General features: G+C 39.9%; 1 protein-coding gene across 4 annotated transcripts in view; it reads left to right on the top strand.

The window, feature by feature from the left end:
- The window catches only part of GULP1 (GULP PTB domain containing engulfment adaptor 1), a 145,174-nt gene that overhangs the window by 93,786 nt on the left and 36,105 nt on the right, over positions 1 to 15,283 (top strand). For all 4 annotated transcript variants that reach the window (XM_063399922.1, XM_063399923.1, XM_063399920.1 and 1 more), the window contains one exon: positions 9,490 to 9,561. In XM_063399922.1, coding sequence (XP_063255992.1) covers positions 9,490 to 9,561 — 72 coding nt within the window. The remainder of the gene's footprint in view (positions 1 to 9,489; positions 9,562 to 15,283) is intronic.

The following is a 15,283-nucleotide window of genomic DNA, read 5'->3' as shown; positions in this document are numbered from 1 at the left end:
TTTCACTCCTTTTTTGGGGCGATAGGCCTAATATTTGTAACACGAAAAAATGTCAGCAGGACTTTATGGAGCTTAGCAGAGTTCAAGGTTCAGCTTTCTGTATTTTGTAAAAAAAAAAAAAAAGAGAGTTTCAGGATGCTTATACAGAGCCAACCAGTAGGTGCTGCATTCAAAGGAACAGTGAGGTTATGAAAACCCCACTGGGTATGGATTCTGCAGGGCCAAATTGTCCAGCCAGGACAGCAGCTTTGGATGGCTTCTGCTGCGTGTTCAAGTTGCTGTGAGAACACCAGCACTTGGGATCTTCATCCTGCTCTTCCTTTCATTGGAGGATTTTACTGGAGAGAGGTGTGTTTTTGAGGGGCCAGTGGGTGTGGAAGTCTGTCCTTTCCGTGTGGGACTGCTGAAGAAGATGATCTTTAACCTCAGCTTGCCTCAGTAGTGGCTTTACCCAAGCTGTAAAACCATGAAAGGTTTTCTCGTGCAGCAGTGCAGTGAAGTTCCTACTGCATGGCCAGGGTTGCTGCCTGGCACCTGCAGAGGCTGAGGGGGAAGTGAAGCAAAGTGGCCTCTGTGTTCTGAAGTTTCTAACACTGCATTTCACATCTGTATAAAGAATAAAGGAGTTGTTGCAATTTTTGGGTCTTATGTTTAAGGCAAATTAAATCACTGCATTGGCATCTGGTTCGTGGAAACAAAAAGAAAAAAACAGCAAATGGTATCAAATTTTTTACATGAAGATATTTGAAAATATCTAGGACTTAGTGAGAACCAGTGTTTTAGTACTCTTAAGGGCCTACTTTGACTTTACAATTTTCATGAAAAACGATTTTTGAGTAAAATCAAGTTGCTGTGGTGCAGAACTAAGTCTAATTATGAACTTATAAAGCTGAAAAACCTGTCCACTCTGTTATTATATACTTCTGAAGCTGAAAATTTGATGTATAAAATAGTGAATATGATTTAGTTTTAGGTGGCTTTCTTCAGTGAAGGTAAATTAAATATTTTTTAACTGGGAGCAATCCAGTCAGGAATATAAATTTTCTAAATGGAGGCGTTCAAGCAGTATGATGTGTCTTCAGTGAGTATCAGAGGCTTTTCACAGCTGAATATCCTTTCTAAAGGAAGTTTTGGGTTTGATAATTAGGTCTCTTTGTCCTATTTTGATACAGAATGGTTCTTGTGCACACCTTCACTGAATATTGGTTGAGCAATGAAAATTCTTACAGAACTAAAGATGTGCTGTATTTTAAGACTGACCAGTCAGCTTAGAGCTGCCAGTTTGTAATTTTTGGAGTTCACAAACTAAATTGAATCTAAAATCATATGAGAGTAACAACAGAGGGTTGCCAGAGCTGGCAAGGATGTTATTGGGCATCTATGCTTGGAGAGCTCAGTCATTTTCTGCACAAGTCAGGAGCAATTCAGGCCACATGCAGGGTCAGGCTAGATCACATTAGTCAATACTACTCCCATTTGCCGGGTTTTCTCCTGGTAGCTATCCCTAAACTTGCAGGCAGCATCCAGCAGTGCTGCAGGAGGCTCTGCAGAGCTGATGAGCTGTGGCAGAGAAACAGAAGACAGTGATTGGATTCCATTGTTTGGTGGAAGTGTCAATAGTGTGTGAAGTGAAAGAGCTGAGGGTGGTGCCTTGGGGTTACTCACAGACATCTCCCGCTGCAGTAAAAGGATCTGAGTTTCTCCTACCAAGAAATAGAATCTTCTCACATGTGTAAGAAGCCAAAACTGGAAACACAGAGTATGTCCAAATTTAAGCACAAGAGACAGATTTTGGAAATGTGTCATTGTTTAGTTTTAATCCTTCATTTCATCCAGCCTCTGAGCACTGGATTCTTGCATGTGAGGGCTAAAGAATGTTCCAAAACACATGAGGAAAGAATGCTGTCAAAAGAACCTGAGTGACCTAGTCACAGACAGAGAATATATGGTGAGAAATTAGGTCTTCCAGTGATGAATTTGCTCTCACTGCCATTTGCTCCTGCCCTTGTTTATTACATGCCAAATGTTATCCTTGGTTTTATTTATCAGCTATGGGAAGTGCACCTGAGATTAAAAGAAAAACAGGCCTTCACCATGATATACTGCTAGTATTAGCATCACTGCCATTTGTGCACTGGCAGAGTGTTCCCTTTTTAAGCCCTTTTCCCATGCATCAAAGTTTTTTAAGAATTTTCTAAAAGTGACTTCAGCTTGCTGGCCTTTTTTGCTCCAAGGTGGACTATCCCTAAGACTTATCCCTCTTACCCTTCTGTTCCTGCCTCCTCACTCAGAGCTGGAGAGAACTGTCAGCCCCAGCTAACAAGTGTGTGGAGCAGAGGCAGGGAAGGGTTCTCTCCTGGCCAGTGCCTGAGGGGGAGTCAGCCTGGGTAGCTGTGCTGCTCTCAGCCTGTGCCTGCAGCCTGGGCAGCTGCAGGGTGGCTGCTGGTGCTGTGTGCAGTGGGAGGTCGGGGTACACCACCCCAGTGCCTCTCTGATCTTCGGGTTCAGTCTGACAGCTCTTCAGGGCGTGGGTCAGTTTGAGATGTGTTTCTGAAGTGCTGGGGAGATTGATGGACTGAAGAAAGGCTGGCTGTTTTCTCTTGTACTACTGGTGTGTTCTGTAGTGACAGTCTTGACAAGATGCATGTGTTACATTTCCTGCTCGCTTTCTGTATTCCAGCCTGCTCTTACCTCCCGTGCCTAGCTGTACTAGCACTATTTTATCTTTAGTATTAGATGGTTTAATGCAGAGCTCAGCTTTGATAGCTGTGTTGTAATCACATCCGTTTTTTTATTTTATCCTTGTTGACAGCCCCCTTAGTATGTGACCATACTGGAGAAGATTTAAGTTTTGATCATTTTACCATGTGTGTCCTAAAGTCTTCTGAAGTTCTGCTTACAAACAAGCTGGTTTTGGTTATACAAACAGGTGCTATATATATATTAGGTGCTCTATATATATATATATATATTCCTATTGTATTTTTCTTTTAGAGTGTCACTTTGCCTTCTGGCCACAGTGGGACTTGAGGAGGAATGTGACCTTGTGTAATTATTCCGTTCTTTGGCCTTTAGGTTACACCAAGCTGGATGTCAGAGTTCCTTCAGTCAGTGGCTCAATAATTTCTCTTCTTACCATATCTGAACATGGGTTAGAAGACAGGTGTAGGCAGGGTTAGGGCTGCCACGTGTCCTCAGTTTCTCAGGTATCTTTGCCAGAATATTTCTGCGGATTCCTGTTTCCTGACATTTGGGCAGGAGCCACAACCAGGTGGGGTGCACTACTCCAGGGAAATGTCTGTTGTCTCTGTCTGCCAGCTGTTCAAAGATATGTTGAGCTTTAGTTATCAAATAATGTTCTTTATTGCTGATTAGTAGATACAGGCTGAAGGACTGAAATGACTGCTGGTACATTTTATGGTGGAGAGCTCTTAATTACTGCACTTGTAGAGAATAGAAGAAAGTACAAATTAAGCCAGTGGGGCTTTTTGAACCTAATTATTTTATGATCCTTTCTTTAACACTCTCTTTTTTCTCCCCAAGTATTTCAATAACTTATTAAATAGATTTTTCTTTCTTCATATCCTAATTACTGTAAATACTTTCTATTGATGGGTGAAATACCTGGTAATATTGGATTCCATCAGATAACCTTTTTTTATTATTTTTATGTTTTTAATTGTACGTTCACTTTTCTTCTTTGCCAGTAGTACTTGAACACTCCCTCAAAAAATACCTAGATTTCTTTCGTCTGTCAGGGCTACCATTTGTGCAGAACACTATATGTGAGACAAGCAAGGGATATTCAGGGAGTGTGCTGATGTCTGTGCCACTTTTTTTGCCTCATACTCCCAGTGGCGAGTTGGATTTCTGCTCTCATTTGAGTGGCAATCATGCCTGAGAGTTGTTTTTAAGGTGACACTAGGAAAGCGCTCTCCAAAGGGGAAAAATCCAAATATTTATGTGCTCGGACAAAAACCGAGGAAGCTGCTGCAGGTGAGGAACTGGACTGTGGGGTGGGGAAAGAGAAGGGAGCCCAAAACACAAAGTGTTGTTTTATGGTCCCTGTTTTCCTCCTGCTGTTTGGGTGATGGAGGAGGCTCAGATGTGCAAGGCTCAGCAAGAAGTCTGCCTGGGCTTATGGAGTTGTTATCAACTTAGACATTTGTTCACAACTGGTCCCACTTCTCTTTCATTCTTGTTTTATACACCATTGTTCTGGTGTTCACAAAATGGGGATGCATTTGTCTTCCTTTCATCAGTAAATCAGCATTCTTGTACAACTGAGGAGGTGGAAGGAGCTAATTTGTCAAAAGCTGGCAGCAGGTATCCAGTAATTTTGCATTGTTTTTTTTTCCCTTTCTTTATTGTATGAGTTTGCTAAGTACTGTTTTCATATCATTCAAGTCCACAAAAAAGAGAACCTTTAATGTTCAGGAATTTCAGAGTAAAAAAGAAATGTGTCACTGTAAAAGACTGTTCTTTTCTGAGATTGAAATGTGATGACAAAGGAAAACAGTTGTTTTAGTATTAAAATATCCTACACTGCTCTCTACTGGAAGAGTGGAAGTCTACATTAAATATTCAGAAGTGTGCCAAAACTACTTCTTAATCGAGTCCAGATTATTAATTTTTTTCAGTCTGGTAAAGCTAACTTTTCTTAAGCATGGGTAGAGTTTTTTCCCCACCTAAGCTTTAAAGAAAAGCACCTGGATGTGATTTACATGTAAAGACAACAAAATGTTGAGGGTCAAAATCTAAGCTGCCAGGGGAAGAATTTCTGGAGAGTTTCCTGCTGATGTCAAGGAAGAAAGGTGCCCTGCTAACCTTCCCAATTCACCTGGCCTCTCTAAGACCTGTTGGGCACATCAAAACAGCAGCAGATTTGTCAGAAACCTAAGGGACTCTGGATGCCTGCAGTTGTCTTACATTTGAATTGAACCAGCAAAGTAAAAGATTATTTACCCTTTATTTTAATACTTTCTCCAGCCAAAGTACAGCTAAAAGCAATTGTAATCATTTCACAATGGAATTGAACCAAAAAAAGTCTCGTTCAGGTTAATGCTTAGGGAAATGTCACCTACATTCTGACAAAGATATTCCCCACAAAGGGTCTGTCTGATAGCTTGTTGTGTAAGACAGCCCTCCTGGCCATTACAGGGCTGAATTTTCTCTCAGTTGCTGTCGGTGATAAAACCTCTTTGATTTAATATGTTGAAATAGTGTCTGTTAATTCTTTGCAGCTGCATTATCTTGCAAATCTGTGCATGTGGAGTGAACACATCTGGTTGTCTGTTAATATTAGATTAGAAACAGTTTGATCTGAGGTGTTTGTCTTGTATGTGGCTGGCCAACAGCTCATTTTCTTCATGGCAAACATCACTGTACATTAAAGGAACACTTAAATGGTTCTGACTGATAGGATCTGCTGGCCTCATAGGAGTTATTTCCAATTGCAGACAGCTGCAAGTGAAATCAGAATTAGTAACATGTTAGGAAAATAACTGCTGGTCTGTTTTGTAGGGAATATCTTTGGAAGAATGGCAGACTGCAGTGAAGAATGTGTGGTAAAGAAAATTGTTTTAGCTTGCTTTATGTTATACAAAATATTAAATGTCATCTTCTTCCAAGTTTTCCGAGGATCCAATGAAAATTCAGTATGATTGTGACTAAAAAATACATAAATATTTGAGTCTAGTGGCATGCCTAAATTATGTATCGTGTCTGTTTGAATAGGCATATTATGCGTGGAGTACAGCAACCTCAAGAATAATCTTTTTGCTAGTTGCAGACAGTAATTAGATGTAGCAGTCATATGTAAACATTTTTCAGCTGTGTTATGTATCTGAACACATTACTTATGTAAAGAACACTTAAGCATTTAATGTGTTTATTAGTTTGCATTTAGGATTAATAGGGAATGAGTGAAAGGGAAACTGTTATTTTCTGTTTCCCTCTTCTGCAGTGGGAGTTGGGTTAGCTTGACTCTCAGGAAACACTTAGGTTTCATATGCTGGTTGTTCTGCATGAGTCGAGTTGCAGAAGGGAGCCTCAAATACTGAAAACAAACAGTGACTTGCCAGGTTCCCATCTGAAACTCTGGATCAGCACTGCTCCCTAAAGGAGCCTGGGCTGGAAAAGGGAGGTTTCACATTTGCCCCTTTTGCTTTGAAATTTTTGGTGCAGAAACTCTTCCCTGCTGAATAATTCTATTATTCATGCCATAGCTGGACCAACTTCCTGATATAACAAATATTTATTCTCTGTGTCTGTGTGAGATCTGGTGAGAAGAATCTACTGAAAAGACCATGATGAAATGCCACCTTCCCATTTCATGAGGGTGCTGAGTTGTTGGTGGCTTCCCCTGGAAGCCTCAGTGGCAGCGTGTCTGCTGTGCCAGGGATTGTACAGACGGCGTGGTGACCTTGGCAGCTGGAGCCCCAGCTTTGCAAATAAATCTGTTTGCTTAACTTAACTATCATGAGTAATACCACAGTAATTGGTACCTAATATTAAACACTAAATGATGATAGATGAGATGGAAAAGGTAGAGAGCAGATGAAAAATCAAGCAATAAAAAACCTCACATTATAACATTAGCTGTTTGTTAAGCCTTTATTGCACAGTCATTCTTCTGTCACAAACCTGCCTTGGTCTGAAATTCTGCCTATATTTTTCCCAAACAGAACAGTCCAGTTAATACAAATATTCAGACTATCTCCCCTTAACTGCTGGTTTTGTTTTTATTACTCTTACCAAGAAATTAAGAAAGGAGGTCAAGCATGAAATGTGTAAGCAATTTGAACACACCTGAATTTTAAAAAAGTACAATTGCAATTAAAAGAGTTAGAAATACATACAAACAGTGCAAACCATTGTATAGCCTTGTAATTTTTCTTGGTATTAGCACTTAAGCTACAAATCTTCTTTGTCTATCTGGATTAAACATGTCTTACTATCTTTTCCTATGCTTAAGTGTTTATTATGCACAAGCTTGAATTCCACATCCAGTTCAAAACTGCTGAGAGCAATAGAAATTTCAGTGGTGATGCTTAGTGTCAAAACCAACACTCATCTGGAAGAGAGTGAACGACTTATGGAATTCTGGTGGATTATGGCCCATAAATGCTGATAAAATGCTCATGGTGTTTCTGTATTCTCTGAATCTTGGCTGTTTATTTCTTTTGTAACTTACTGAGCAAACACAGAGTTTTTCTTCAGGTTTTGTCAGTCTTTTGAAGTGCTTTCAGCAGTTTATCTTTCTGTTTAGAAGTCTACTCCTCCCTCCTCTCCATGATCATAAATGGTAATTTCTGGTTTGGGGAACATTACTATAAGCTTTATAATTCAGTGACATTTAACAGATTCCCCAGCTGTGGCAGAAGCTTAATTTGATGCTTACATTTTCTGAGGCAGTAATGTGAGTTAGCATGAGGTACAAGCCTCTGGGAAAACTGTGGAAGGTACTGTTTGTGGAAAGATTGGTCTACTGCTGGGATTTACTGAACACAGCAAAGATACCTTCATCCTTCTTGGACTGTGAAGCAGACGAGAGAGCTGGGAAGAGAGTTATGGGGAAATGACTGTTTCGTTCTTAGCTTTATCAGAGCTCAGTCGTCTGGATGGAAGTAAATAAAAAATAGAGGGCAGCCCTGTGCCTTTCTGCAGAAGCAGCTGCAGGTGAGGCAGCGTGACCTGAGGCACCTCTGTGAGTGCAGGACCCAGTTCCACCTGAGGCCTGGATTGAGAAGCACTGGGCTGCTGACCCTGCTGCTGGTCCTGCCGGTTTGAAAACAGCTCGAGGACTAGGAACCAGCCATGGATGAAGCATCTGGCTCAGCTGGCAGCTTCTCCATGGGCACAGGGACCTGTGCTCTGCTCACTGAGCCTCGTCCACACCTGCAGCTCCTGTTCCCTGTGTTTCTGCAGGATTCCTGCTGTGTGTCACGTACCTTGAGCTGCTCACAAACTGACAGCAATTATACTTCTGCCCCTTGTGTTCTGGACATAAGTATGCTTGCGTGCAGATATCAGTCATGTTGGTGTTTCAGCCTTCCTCTTAGATTCTTATCTTAGATTCTGATCTTACGTGTTGGTCTGGGGTTTCTTTTACTCACATATATTCACTCATCTTTCCCTTTCTGTCTCTGCCACGTGCAGTATCCATCATGGCCAAGAATCATTTTTCCCTCTCTACACACATTTTGTGCAGCTATCACTTTTCCAGGAGGGACCACTCCCTCGGTCTGAAGTCATTGGAGATGCTGTGTGAAAGACATAAGTCAATAGCAGAGCCTTCTCCTGTGTTGCTGCAAACCCTTGGTCTCCTGGCTGGAGAACTGGAATAGTAGAGAATATTGAGAGCAGATGTGCGTGGTGTTTTGATTTACACACTGTTGTTTTCAAGGTGGCACATCCTATTTCAGAGCTAGTCGGAAATGCCTGATGAGGCTTCACTATTGGTGGAGCTGCACCGTTTCTTTGTACACTGACTAAACTAAACATGTTTGGAAGGTTTAATAGAACTAAAAATTTCAGTTACTCTGTTTAAATTGTCAGCATCTTGGCAAATTTAAATTCATTTCAAAATGGTTAGGACTTAAGATTGTACATGCCTCTGTGTGTCATGGTACACAGAAAGCTGTACTTTGGGAACAAAGGGAGGTTTTGGGGTTTTTTTCCTGGTGTCATTTTATCATATACATGTACATGGCGTGACTTAACTGTACTTCAGTGTGAAAATTGGGCAATAGAAAATCAGTGTATTACACAGATGGGTTTGGGTTTCAGGGAGGATTATCATACATTTTGTAACAGTGCAGTACAAGGCAGGTGTGACTGTACAGAAAATAAAAGCATTTCCGTGTGCAAATAAAGAAATAAGGTCCCTTTGCAATATTATGCTTTATATATGAAAAGATGTGTTTGGTTTTCATTAAAACTTCAGTAGGTAAAAATATGAACTGTATAGAAACTATTTGAGTATGACTCGTGTTTTACATAAGCTGGAGCCCAGTTCCTGTAAATCTATGAAGCTACTATACCAAGCAGCCCTGACAGGAAAATCAGTTCTTTTAATTTATCTTACATCTTATATATGAATGTTTTAGTTACATAGTCGAAATGATTGGCTCATTCTGATTCACGGGAAGTATCTTTCATCTATCTTGCATGCATTTTTTCATTATTTTCTGAAAAAGAGTTATTACCAAAGTGGTAATTTCCCTGTGGAAAAAAGTGCTTGAACCTCTAATTTACGGATTTGTATAGGATGTTTTTTTAAAGTCAGTTTTGATAATGCTAATATTAGTATAGAAATTCATTCTTGTTATTTCTTGATTAGAAATAGCTGTGTGAACATTTTTTATTTATCAACTACTGAAACAATCGCCTTTCCAAAAGGCTGAAAATAATTGGAAAATAAGATTACTCAAGTTGATTAGGCCTTTAAATGCTTAACTTACTGCTCACAAATTACAATCTTTTCAGTTTCTAGGCAGTACAGAAGTGGAGCAGCCCAAAGGCACAGAAGTTGTAAGAGATGCTGTTAGAAAATTAAAGGTAAGAATTTTTAATAAAACACCAATGGAATGTACTCTTAGCCTCTTCTCACAACTGAGACACTTTGTAGGTTTTCTAGGTGAATTCACTGGTTCTAGAAGTAGTTGCTTTTACTAATCTCTTTAGTCTGTAGGTTCTTCCTTATCATGTCTGTATGGTCAGGTGTTCTGCTGTGTACAATATTTAGTTGTCTTATACAGATTATGCAATTATTCAGAAATATTTATAAAGTTAGCGTACTTCAGTGGGTAATGCTGCTTCTCTGGGCTTGTTTAGGGCTTCATTAATACAAACTGAGTAGCAAGGAGATTTGTTTTTACTGCCATCCCCAGCTATGGCTAAGAAAATCAGACTTCTGCAATTTCCTCTTGGTTACATGTGCTTGGGCACCAAGGGACTTGGTGGACAACTGAAAACATCCGAGTGCTGTGACTTGCTGAGGGTTGTTTTCAGTTTTTGTGGCTTTGCCTTGACTGCTGAGTGAGAGCTGGCGAGCTCAGGGCTGTCCAGGCGCTGTGAGCTGGGGCAGGGAATGCTGATTGTTCCAGTCCTCTCCACCGCCCTGTTCTGTGGAATTGCACTGCTTCATGCTTAGCTGCTCGGAGCTATGGGCCCTCCAGATTGCTTAGATGCAGAAATCTTTCTCCCTACTACTGCACTTTCATAACTTTTTTGCAGGCTTTTCATTATTTGTTTAAACAAGCTCCTTGGAAATGGGCAGGAAACATGGGGAGTCAATATCAAAAAATTGATTATGCCCTTACCATACAAAAGAAATGCAGAAAGGAAACATGAGACTGCTCATGTAGCTCAGCTTTTAAAGCTCAGGTTTCCCTTGAGAAAGCCATCTTTACAAGATGGATCAGTAATCTTATTAAGGTATAGAAACACATTCTTTGCTGTTGTTTTTACTCTACCAAAATAGTACAGCTGCCTTTAAAGATTTGTTTAGTTGATTCTTAGAGTGTTTTGTGCCAAAAAGACTTTATTGTGCTGCAGTCAGTCAGAAGCATTATTGACTAGTTGTTTTCAAGTGTTTTAGGCTATTTGACCCTTTTTTAAGCATTGCAGCATTCTGTCAGTGGAAACAAAATGTGTGGGTTTGTGTGCACCTTGTGTAGTTTGTCTTCATAAAATTCCAGTGCCCCTAGCAGAGTCAGTTCTGTGCAGAAATCTGTCCCAGCGATGTCTTGCTATGGAGCAGCTTTGCTTCTGTTTTCATGGTGTTGGACTCCTGAATAAACCAAATTCTGGGTGTCTCTGTCTCACTGGTGGAACCCCAGGCTGGCCTGGGCTCTCAGTGATCAGAGGAGGCTTTGGGTGGGTTGAATTCTATGACTTCATAAACAAGGATTTCAAATAACTGATATCAGAAGTGTGGGCAAAGCCAGGAATGTCGTGGATATGTTTATGGTGTCACTGCAGTAAGCAGATATCTGCTCTAATTTCTACACACATTGCTCAAGTAAATCATCTTTGAGATAGAAGTCTGAGCAGTTGCTGCCAGAATTACATGATCTTCTTCAAGTTTGGGATTTTGTAGCTTACATATCAAGTATTGCATGTGATCTTGCATAATCAAAAGTTTATTAGAGAACTTCCAAAGTAAATAAAGATGACTTTCGGAAGGACTTGAAAAATCTTGGAACATAATTCAGAGAGCATTGAAAAGGCTTTTATGTTTGAAACAATCACCAATTAATTGAATACTCATTTGAAGACTGACTTACATTGTGCAGCTGTAGTCTTTGAAGAGAAGCCTAGAGGTACTGGATTTTTTATTAAGCACACATCTGTAGATTGTTTTTAGAAAATGCTAATTGAAAAAATGTAAGCAACTAAAACAACTTGAAAAACTGATATCATATTGAAAGAAATACTGAAGAAATATAAACTGGTTTTGGGGTAGGAGAGATTTTTAGAAGACATGTAGCTTCTGATGCCATATTTATATTTTTTAATTATCTAGAATTGCCTCTAGTTGCAATGTTAATTAATCATAATTTGTTTTTAATTAAAATTAATACCTAGCAGAAAAACAACTGACACTTTCCTAATGTGCAGAGCTATTTTTACAAGTGACATGCATCACTCTAATAAGCTTTTGAAGTCACGTGCTTCCAGTGACATGCAGCCCATGAAACACGGCCACCAGAAAGCATTTTTCTTAAGCCCTCGTGTCACCAAACTGTCAGAGTCAAGATTTGATATACAACTGTTTACTTCTCTAGATCAGAAGCCCTTAACACAGCACAGAGATTTGGGTTGCCCAGCACAGAAACTGCAGCTGCCATTCCACAAATTGATTTTTCCCAGCAGATGGAGCTGATGTTCTACAGAAATGTAAAATATCTTGGACAAACTTTTTTGATGCTTCATTGTACTTTTATCCCAATTATGATTTTTATATTTTCTGGACAATTTTTCTGGGACAGTTGCAATTGGAAGATAGTTTTTTTCAGTCAGCTGGTTTTAATTTTTCTAGAGAATTCTCCAGTGGTTTTATCTAGGTGGGATTTCCCCTTGTGTTTTCCAAGTGCTTTGAGCTGTACTGCAGGAGAAAGAAGAAAGTTGAACACTAATGTTTTCCAATGTGTTTATTTGTTTGTAAGATAAGGTGAATTATTTTCATAATTTATTACAAACCATGTTTTCCTTCAAGTTTTCTAGTCAAATCTATTTCTAGAATAAAACAAAAACTGAAGCACATGGCACCTAGGTGCTGCATCCAAACATGCCTGCAGTACTCAAATGTCTACATGTTGTCAAATCACACTTCATTTTATTAAATCAAATGATGTCTTTCCTTGATTAATGAAATTTGTAACTTCTCAATCAGACTGTGGGAATGAATTTGATCCTTCTTATGAAATGTTAGAAGGGTTGCCAGAGGTGGGAACAGGTAGAAAGAACAGCATCACAGATGGAAGGAGCAGTGTTAAAAAAGCTGCCTGGAGGAGTGTTAGAGACAAACAAGAATAACCACCTGAGTTTTGGGCTGTTTCTTCTAGAGTCTTCCAAAGGATATTTTTTGAGGGCCAAACTTAAGGCTGTTCACTTACCCAGCTTTCAATTCATTATCCCTTTTTCTTCCGCTTCTGTAAATGGAGATGACCAGACAAAATACAAACAGAATGAATCACTTTGAAACCACTTGAAGTATTTTTCATCATGTCCTTGACCTCTAAGGCTCACAGAGTGAAGAGTGCTGGTTCACACACTTCCAGGCATGCAGAGATGCTGTCCTGCTGCTGCCCTTAAAGGACCAGCCGTGGATATTGTTCTGAGCTCTCCTCCATGTTAAAGCTCAGTTTCCTTTGTTGTTGAAAGGACAGAGGAGGGTGGAGTACAGAGAAGCTTTTCATATTGGGATGAAGAGATTTGCAGCCAAGCCTCCCAGCCATGACTGCTCTCTTTGAAGTTCTGCATAAAGCGGAATTTGTGGTTCAGGACCAGTCAAGGACATCCTGAAGGCCAAAGCAAGTCAGATGAGAAGAGCTGAATAAGAAAATACCTGTTTACTCTGCTTCTCAAAAAAACTAAAATTAAACCCTGCTCCTCCCCCCTCCAAAAAAAAAAACAAAAAAAAGGAAAAAAAAACCCACCAAAAAACACAAAACAACAAAAGAAAAAAAACAAAAAACCACACACACAAAAAACCCCCAAACAAACAAACAAAAAACCCATGAAAAAAAATCAAAAACTCACCAAACCCCCAGAACTCCATGCCAAATAACCAAAAGATCTCAAAACAGCTACAACAAAGTAGCCCACCCCCAAATAAAACAAAACAAAAAATCTGTCAGGAAGTGAGACATGGAAAAAAAGACTGCACAGTCTTCTGCACTGTGGGTTATAGATGGATAGCCTTCCTCTCAGTCCAGTGTGTCTGGAAAATAAAATACAATCTGTTCCATAGATATACCCTTCTGCATGGCTTTGCCCCTGTCCAGCTGATTATTGAGATATTGAATTTTCATATCAGTAACCTTTAGCCTCTTGACAGCTGTTTTTCAGGGGTCATAACTTCATTATGCCCACATCAGATGTCCATGAGGGTTGGGACCATAACATGACAAATTAGATGACATGAAGGAACTCCAAAATAATGGGATCTATTGGGGTTTTTCATATGTTTCCTTATAATGAATGTTTAATGAAAAAAGTGGGGGAAAGCCTCTTCTCCAAGACAGGTTACAAAGCTGTTTCCCAGCCTGTCCAACAACCCTGCCCTAAAGCAGGGCTCTTTTAAGGTGTGAAGTGCAATGTCTGATTTGTCACTGGTCACCTGCATTGTAGGAAGGACTTGAAGCTCTCTTCCCAGGGATGAGGATCAGCACCCAAATCACAGGAACATCTCCCTTTTGGCGTCTCAAATATTTTTAACTAAATCTTGAGTTGTGCAGGGAGGTGTAAGTATTAAAGAGAAGCACATAGTTTTGAGCGCATGGCTGAAATTGATTTAGAGATATATAGAGATAATTAGTCTTAACAATTAATTCTTTAGCTCCAGTTCTTGACTGTCTTGAAAACACGATTCTTTGTTTCCTCATGGCGTTTTTGCTGGTTGTGGTTTGCTAAGACTTGAGGCATAAACACATCAAATTTAATTTTAATAAGACTCTTAGAGTATGCATTTTCCCCTGCTGATGTGATAAATTACAAAGTACATGGGTGGTTTTTCTTCTTTTAATTTTTAAAGCTAAGTTAAACCATAGAAAATAGGTTTATTTGTATCTGTTCCTTTCCCTAGAAATGTCGTGAAAATATAATGTTAATTCTGAAGCAGCTGAGCACAGACTAGCCCATCCCACTGAGCTGGATCAAACCTGGAGTTCATGCCTGAGAACATTATATGTATAAACTAACAGCTCAAGAATTTGGCCCATCGTGTGTCTTCCCAAGCCATGCTGTGATTCATTATAATTTTATATCATTTTCCATTTTGATGCCAATGGGAGGCTGCAGATTTTTACCCTCTTAAATAATCTTGTTACTGTGTGAGATACAAATATTACTTGGTTTCAAATGTGCACTGATAGGAAAATATAATGTTTATATATTTCCCAGGGGTCCAGAGGTCCCTTGGGGTCCTCCTTAGGTGGAAGGAATGACTAGAAATAAATAAAAGAGAAAATTCCTGATACCTGACTCAGTGGTGGGATGTGCTGTTCAAACCCCGCACAAGTCTGAGAGGTGGCTGGATGTGGCATTCTGGAGAATGTCAGATGTAAAAGAAATTGCTGATCAGTATCTGTGTGTTATCTGTTACTGCACAGGGCAGTGGGTAGGAAAAATGCTAAGAAAGGATCTGCCACACATTTTCTGAATTAATCTTTGTGTGCCGTTCACTGTTCCCAGTAAACCCTGGATTAAAAAGCTCATTTGTCTGTATGGAAGGGGTTCCTTTGTGATTGGTTTCTTTCACCATTGGCCTGATCTTGATTTTAGGGAGTGTCTTAAAGTGTTTTTCCAGCCCTCTGCTAACTTTGGTGAATAACCTGTGAGTTTTCTCTCCATTTTGTCAATGTCCTTCTGCCTTTGAAGCCCTCAGCAGATAACACTGGAGTGTTTTGTCACGAGCAGCTGATGCAGTGTGGCCACTGTTGTCATCTTCAGGATCTCTCTGAAGCACCTTCCCAGCCATGGCTGCATGAGAAGGCCCTCGGTTAGGGGCAGTCCTACCACGTTTTCATTCTTCCATCCTCACAGGGTGGTCTCC

This window comes from Prinia subflava, chromosome 6, assembly GCF_021018805.1.
Source record: "Prinia subflava isolate CZ2003 ecotype Zambia chromosome 6, Cam_Psub_1.2, whole genome shotgun sequence".
Lineage (NCBI taxonomy): Eukaryota > Metazoa > Chordata > Aves > Passeriformes > Cisticolidae > Prinia > Prinia subflava.
The sequence above is the reverse complement of the archived record's forward strand: the minus strand, read 5'-3'. Positions and strand labels throughout refer to the sequence as shown.